The 8245-nt window shown below is 43.8% G+C and overlaps 1 protein-coding gene across 3 annotated transcripts in view; it reads right to left on the reverse strand.

Moving 5' to 3' along the window:
• Nucleotides 1-308: 308 nt before the first annotated feature.
• The window catches only part of LOC129823655 (enhancer of polycomb homolog 1-like), a 51993-nt gene continuing 44056 nt past the window's right edge, over nt 309-8245 (reverse strand). For all 3 annotated transcript variants that reach the window (XM_055882536.1, XM_055882537.1, XM_055882535.1), the window contains 4 exons: nt 3045-3169; nt 2728-2869; nt 1986-2361; nt 309-1708 (listed from right to left, as the gene is read on the reverse strand). In XM_055882536.1, the coding sequence (XP_055738511.1) occupies nt 1636-1708; nt 1986-2361; nt 2728-2869; nt 3045-3169 (716 nt within the window). In that variant the 3' untranslated portion in view covers nt 309-1635. The remainder of the gene's footprint in view (nt 1709-1985; nt 2362-2727; nt 2870-3044; nt 3170-8245) is intronic.

The raw sequence follows: 8245 nt of genomic DNA on the forward strand, positions 1-8245 counted from the left end.
TGTTCAGTTTAGATTAACCCTTCACCACTAAGCTCAGGGTCGCACTCAAATATCAGACAGAAGAAAACTGACCAACACACCAGAACTTGTCCAATGAGACCTTGTTTTTGGTAGCAAAATGAATACAACCCAGCTTCTCCTAGGATCTGGGGTGAGGGTTCCCTTAGGTACAGCTCTAGAATCAGCTTCCTAACCTTAACCATGGGGAAAATGCGAAACTGAAACAAGATCAGTGTCTAGGGTAACGTCACTCTACCATGAACACATGGGACAATGTGAATTTGAGACAAAAAAACAAGACATGCTGGTCCAAACAATGCCCTGGGTTTTATTTGTGAGAATTCAGGAGGATTTTTTCTTCTTTTATTTAGAGGGTCTCAAAGAAAAAACCTCATGGATAAATTATGCCATTGGAATGGGCATTCAGATTGTGGTACAAAAACTAACCAGTAGCCTTGCTAAGTACCGTACTCTTCACAGAAGAGAGCTTGTATTTCCAAAAGGAAGGCACCCGATACTTGTTTACCTCGGCCTGGCAGCCTTCAGGAGAATTATTCTAAAAGCAAAGAAACTTATTTTTATACATTTTTCCTTGTTCTGTATAAACTGGAATGATACATGTAGTCAAACAGTTACTGCATTCTTCTCCCTTATATTTCATCAACAAGTAACAAAATAATGAAGTTTCATTAAGGAGCATACAATCATTATCAAAAACAAACGTAAGGGGGATACAAAAATAAAAAAATTCACAAAATAATAATTGGGGAAGGCATCTTAAACACAGGTTTTCCGACAACCAGAGCTAAATCATAAAAGCAGCATTAACCCAAACAAACTAGTGCTTAGATAAGTCAGACAACAGTGACTTCTGAGAAGAAACGTCATCCCCATTTTGTTACTTGTCTCAAAAACAATTAAAAATGGAAGTTCTTAAGCAACCGATTACCCACCGACTGACAAACTGATGCCTTAAATCCACAGCCACCAACTCTGTATGAATGCATCTCACCATTTGTTTCCACATGATACAATGAACCAACAACCAGGAATCTGTGAGTGAGGACCGCCTGGTTATGTTCACAATACACAAAATACAGAGAAGTTCATAGCTACCTAAACACATCGACTACAGCACGGGAACCAATGAGGGAAGAGTTTACAAAAAAAAACAATTAAACAAAAACGAATTGAAAAGAAATTCTAAACACTGCACAATAAATAGATAACAGCAGGTTCCACACCATGCACTGACGTGACGACACACTGTTGTACAACTCCTCACACCACTTGCAGTTTGTCTTTTGAAAATGTTTAATCCCAAGTGCAAAACATCACAAATGAAAAATATCTGTATTCAAGTAATGTTATATACAAGGGTGGTAGGGTATTACAAATATGCACTACTGTACTTACAATTGCCATATTCATAATTTACAGACGTTGATATTTCTTATTAACAGTAAAAAGAGAAAAAGACAAGCATTGCAATTAAGTCCCAAGAGTTGCCATGGAGACAGTGTTGCATGCTGTGTGTGCGCATACCACTGCCCCTTCCTTGCATTCACAACTCTACGATGCATAGCACCTAAATGAGTTCCCGGCTGAGCCCTTAGTCCTGCCCGTGTTCGGAAGCTACGTGACCTCCATGGCCACTGTGTTGTCCGATATGCTGTTTAGTGCTGGCTTGTCTTGATCCTGATTTTCCCTGGATGCAGGTGGAGAGAAAATATGAACATATCAAAAACAGAGACTGTTCAACAATATCTACATTCATTATTGACTCAAATGGACCGGTAGGTAATATTCCTGAAGCAGCAGTTTAAGCTACGGTGATCTGAACACTGGTCAATTTCTCTACACTGTGTCCCAAATAAACTCTATTCCGTCTGTAGTATACTACAGCTCTATCAGAGCCCTGGTCAATAGTGCACTATGAAGAGATTAGGGTGCCATGTGACAGGCACACACATCCATTCCCTCACCTTGGCACCATTTCCATTGACGGGGTGTTTGTGGAGACCTTGGGCATTTGACAGTTAGCTGTGGCGGCCAGCTTTAAGGCAGATGACGACACAGCGACGTGGGCGTGGCTTAGTGTCTGGGGTATGTGGCGCTTGGTGAGGGCCCCCCCAGCGGGACCCCCGGGGGAAGACATGCTCAGACGGAGGCTGTTGTTCCCCATCAGGACCTGAGTGGCGGTGGACTTGGCAGCATTGGTGTGGGGGGTGCCGTTGTTGAAAGTGCTGGGCAATAGGAAGGGGGAGGAGGGGGTAGTGGTGGTCAGAGGGCTAGGGGTGGAGGTGGGGGCAGCAGGCGACAGAGATGCTGTGCTAGTGAGGTGCAAGCCCTTGAAAACACCTGTTGAAAGGGAGAACAGAACACAAATCATTAAGTCTGAATGGTACTCGCTGAAGCTATACAAGCAGTATCCTCTGATCAGTTTCAACCTTTTGTTTGCTTCTGTGAAAACTCTGCCTTTAATTGGAAAAGCACTTGCACGCCAGATTACTTGTTGCAGGTGCGTGGGAATTATTTGATGATATGTTGAAAGAAAAAGACAAACTTGCACACTAACCTTACCGGATTGACATTGGTTACATACCGGCCTTATGGCATTGGTCAGTTTTCAAAGTCCAAAGTGATACCCTCAAAAGCAATGTGCGAGTTTCTCTTTCCTTTCAAGCTCTTCTTTTAATACAAACGCTTTGGTGCAGTCAATGTTACCTGAAGGTGAAAGGACCCCGTTGACCCCACTGCCTGGCCCTTCCTCATCCTTAGTCTTCAAGGCCAGCAGCTGGTCTGTGGTCACCAGGGCAGTTGCAGCAAACTGGGCACTGGCAGAATCTAACATCTTGGAGACCAAAACCTAGAAGAGGGGGACAAGAACTTATTAACACAAAACTGAAGAGACTACCTGAGATGGACAGCGAGAGGAGCTATATGTAACATGCATCTCAAGAGTAGGAGTGCAGATCTAGGATCAGGTCCCTCCTAGATCAGTAATCGAATACTGAACAGCCCAGGTCAGAGAGCAGGCTAACCTGTGTGCTGTTGGCAGTGGAGGAGGCGCTGTTGGCTTGTTGCTGCTGTTGGATCTGCTCGAGCTGCTGTTTCTGCATCAAGGCCAGCTGCTCCTGATGCTGCTGGTATTGTTGGGCGGTGAAAGCTGCAGGAGAAACAGAGAGGAAAAAAAAGAACCGGTCACACGGATCGGCCACATCAATATGGGGTGCAACCAATTTTCCGTCCAATCTTTTTATCACTGTGCAAATTTCAGGTCTGCTGAGCACAAACTTGAACGTTGTGCAACTTCCAGCGTGCGTTTACTGTGACCCTGAACCCACTTTAAGTTAGAGTTTCAGACAGTGGTCAAGTAGGCTACTGTGGATGATCATAATGTAAACCTACCATCAAAAAACAAATGGGGAATGCATCCCATAACATGGAAATAGGTGTTCTATCACTCAGCCTATAGTAGCAGCCAATGTGTGGTGTTCAATGTAGGCCTATATTCCATGAAAACATGCAGGGCTTGACATTAACCGGTTTATCCACTTGTCCTTCAGACAAGATGGTGACTGAAAATGTGTTTGATGCAAGAAACCACTTCACAAAATAAAATGCATTAGTATTCCCATACCATTACTACAAAGAAATCAGAAATGAAGCTACCCTGTGCCCATTGGCCACTTAGCTTATTCAAGTTAGTCTCAAAATACAACACTGCCTGTTTAAGAACAAAAAAAAAGCTCTTTACCCAACTCACTTTCAATTAGGTCTAGAAATGTACATGTTCTGTACTCTTGTAAGAAGCAATCACTGCCCCATTGCTGACTACAAATTAGCTAAAACTGGGCTTTTAACTCCTTACCTAGTAAAGGATATGAACAAATGTGCCCACGTCGCTACATGCGCTTGTTTTGAAAGCAAGAGCTGCATCTACTCACACTGTAAACAGTCCAGTTCGAAGTAAATGGCACAGATGCATTATGGCAATGGTCTATTTGCATATAGGCCAACTGCAGCTCTGATTGGTTACGACACACCGATCTGTGTAGAGTACGGGCCTGAGTTATGACTGTCAATGCAATAGAATCCTACTCCGATGTGTTTTGCCTACAACAAAATATCTTCCATAGTTTTGCATGCAAAGTTTTGCATAGTTCCTTTTGTTTCTGGAATGTTGCATTGAAAGCTTAGAACCAACGCAATATTAGCCACTAACATAAGGAATTGTTTTAAGATGGTCATACCAAGGATTATTTATATTTGATTTTTAAGACCCCTTAAGGTATCAAAAGATTATTGGATGAAACATCGAATTTGGCATTACAGCTGTCAGCCAATAGAAACGCATTGAATAACATATTCCCCCCAAAATCTAAAGTTTGTTCTGACGTGTCTGTCCTATATGAAAAAAATAAAGGAAACAATATTTTTAAGTACAGTGCATTTAGAAAATAAAGTGGATAAAACATTTTAAAAAGTTTACTCAATCTACACAACCCTTTGCTATGAGACTCAATTTAGCTCAGGTGCATCCTGTTTCCATTGATCATCTTTGAGATGTTTTTACAACTTGATTGGAGTCCAACTGTGTTAAATTCAATTGATGGGACATGATTTGGAAAGGCACACACACCTGTCTATATAAGGTCCCACAGTAGACCGTGTATGTCAGAGCAAAAACCAAGCCATAAGGTCGAAGGATTTGTAGAGCTCCAAGACAGGATTGTGTCGAGGCACAGATCTAGGGAAGGGTACCAAAAACATCATGCAGCATTGAAGGTCCCCAAGAACACAGTGGCCTCCATCATTCTTAAATGGAAGAAGTTTGGAACCACCAAGACTCTTCCTAGAGCTGGTCGCCCGGCCAAACTGAACAATCAGGAGAGAAGGGCCTTGGTCAAGAACCCGATGGCCACTGACAGAGCTCCAGAGTTCCTCTGTGGAGATGGAAGAACCTTCCAGAAGGACAACCATGCAACAATCGCTGCAGCACTCCACCAATCAGGCCTTAATGGTAGTGTGGCCAGACAGAAGCAACTCCTCTGTAAAAGGCACATGATAGCCTCTCAGACCAAGAGAAACAAGATTCTCTGGTCTGATGAAACCGAGATTGAACTCTTTGGCCTGAATGCCAAGCGTCATGTCTGGAGGAAACCTGGCACCGCTCATCACCTGGCCAATTCCATCCCTATGGTGAAGCATGGTGGTGGCAGCATCATGCTGTGGGGATGTTCTTCAGCGGCAGGGACTGGGAGACTAATCAGGATCGAGGTAAAGCTGAACGGAGCTAAGTACAGAGAGATCCTTGATGAAATCCAGAGCGCACAGGATGTCAGACTGAGGTGAAGGTTCACCTTCCAGCAGTACAACGACCCTAAGCACACAGCCAAGACAATGCAGGAGTGACTTCGGGACAAGTCTCTGAATGTCCTTGAGTGGCCCAGCCAGAGCCCGGACTTGAACCCAATAGAACATCTCTGGAGACCTGAAAATAGCTGTGCAGCGAGAGGATCTACAGAGAAGAATGGGAGAAATTCCAAATACAGCTGTGCCAAACTTGTAGCGTCATACCCAAGAAGACTTGAGGCTGTAATCACTGCCAAAAGGTACTTAAACAAAGTACTGAGTAAAGGGTCTGAATACTAATGTAAATGTGGTATCAGTTTTTTTGCTTTGTCATTATAGGTTAGTGTGTGTAGATTGAGGATTTAAAACAAATCTATTTTAGAATAAGGCTGTAACGTAACAAAATATCCCTGTATATACACTTCCATGCATTTTTCAAAATGGCACCGGGACCGTCAGACAAGTCTTGAGGCTGCGACAGACAGAAATTGGCAGAAAAGGCTGTACAGACTTTAGACAAATCTTGTGGGCATCCAAGAGCAAAAAGGAGCACACCATGGTATTCATGAGTCATCTTTCTATAGGGGTCATAATGGTTTAGGCCAAACCGTTTGGACACCACACACCATTTTGTGAGAAGACCAATTGTCTCACGGTCTGATAAACATCACTCTATGCGGAAGGGCGATATTGGCTGATATGGTGATTGACGCAGCCCATGTAATAAAATATCTCTAGCTTAAACAGATGGATTTTGATGGGGATTGTTTTATTATGTTAGATTTCCACAGGCAAGGGGGAAAACTCCAGGAAGTTCAATCTCGTGCTTCTCTGATATTTCTTCTGACTGGCAGTCCAGGGGGAGCTTCGCAGTTGGAACCAAAATGTTACCTTTTGCATATAGTGTACTACTTTTAACCAAGGCCCATACAAACACTAACTAGGTAATAGGGTGCAGTTTGGGATGGTGCTTGTGGGGGACGTGATAGCCAGGGACTAGGGGAAAGACAGAAGACAGGGCCTGGCTGTAGGTCATTCAATCAGATCTCAGCAGTGGTATTTTCTGGACATCTACCATCTCCTGGCTTTAACTCCCACTGAGGCACCCCCTCATCTCAGAGCTGAGACTGGATGGTGAGTGCATGTGCTCTGTCCTCTCAGCACTGACCCTTAGAGGAGCCATGGCCAATGGTGTTAGGATCAGGAGGCCAACCTACCTAACACAAGGAGTACCGGTACCGAGTCAATGTGCAGGGGTACGAGGTAGTGGAGGTAATATGTATAATGAACAAAAATAAACGCAACAATTAGCAATTTTACTGAGTTACAGTTCATAAGGAAATCAGTCAATTGAAAAATTCATTAGGCCTGCATCTATGGATTTCACATGACTGGGCCCACCCACTGGGGAGCCAAGCCCTTCCTCCTCACCACCCCAGACGATCCCACAAGTGAAGCCGGATGTGGAGGTCCTAGGCTGGCGTGGTTACACGTGGTCTGCGGTTGGGAGGCCGGTTGGACGTACTGCCAAATTCTCTAAAACGCCGTTGAGACGGCTTATGATAGAGAAATTACCATTCAATTATCTGGTAACAGCTCTGGTGGACATTCCTGCAGTCAGCATGTCAATTGCACGCTCCCTCAACTTGAGACGTCTGTGGCATTGTATGACAAAATGATCATGCTGTTTAATCAGCTTCTTGATATGCCACACCTGTCAGGTGGATGGATAATCTTGGCAAAGGAGAAATGCTCACTAACAGGGATAAACAAATTTGTCTACAATATTTGAAAGAAATAAGCTTTTTGTGCATATAGAACATTTGTGATCAACACTTGACATGCTGCATTCATATTTTTGTTCAGTATACATGTAGGTAGGGGTAAAAATGACTAGGCAATCAGGATGGATAATAAACAGAGTAGCAGCAGCCTATGTGAAGTATGAAAGTGAGTGTGTGAGGCATCAATACACGTGTGCAAATAGTCCGGTTAGCCATTTGATCAGCTGTTCAGCAGTCTTATGGCTTGGGGGGGGGGGGGGGGGGGGGGGGGTGTAGAAGCTGATCAGGAGCATTTTGATCCTGAAATTGGCACTCCGGTCTAAGGCATTGCATCTCAGTGCAAGAGGCGTTACTACAGTACCTGGGTCGAATCCAGGCTGCATCACATCCGTCCGTGATTGCGAGTCCCATAGGGTGGCGCACAATTGGCCGAGCATCGTCCGGGTTTGGCCGCCATTGTAAATAAGAATTTGTTTTTAACTGACTTGCCTAGTTATGACTTGTCTATGACTTGGGTGGCTGGAGTATGGCAATTTTTATAGGCTTCTTCTGACACCGCCTGGAATAGAGGTCCTGGATCACACATGTTTTATTGACTGGGAAAGGCCATGCCACATGAATGCCCAACATCACAGCCATTCAAATGTCAGTCATGAAGAAAGGAAATTAATCATTCATTATAACCTTGTCCCTACCACGAAAGGAACAAGAGAATCTATTACTGTGGTCAACTAAGGGTGTGTTCCAAATGTCCCCCTATATAGTGGACTACTTTTGACCAGACCCTATGGGTCCTAGTGCACTATATAGAGAATAGGTTGCCATTCGGGAAGTAGACCATCAGCAGCAAAAAAGCAGGGGTGGCAGGGAAAGAATCAATCCAACACAATGACTTCAATAATTTCATGCTTCTAGACTTTCCCAATTGCCTTTCTAAAACACCTACCAAAGTCAGGGTCGCTCCTTTTTTATATATAGCTAGTATAAAAAAAAACATGATTCAGTGACTTGAGCTAGTACTGTATATATAGACGTGGACTGTGTGTGTGTGTGTGTGTGTGTGTGTGTGTGTGTGTGTGTGTGTGTGTGTGTAGACGTAGACT

The sequence above is a fragment of the Salvelinus fontinalis genome, chromosome 26 (assembly GCF_029448725.1).
Source record: "Salvelinus fontinalis isolate EN_2023a chromosome 26, ASM2944872v1, whole genome shotgun sequence".
Lineage (NCBI taxonomy): Eukaryota > Metazoa > Chordata > Actinopteri > Salmoniformes > Salmonidae > Salvelinus > Salvelinus fontinalis.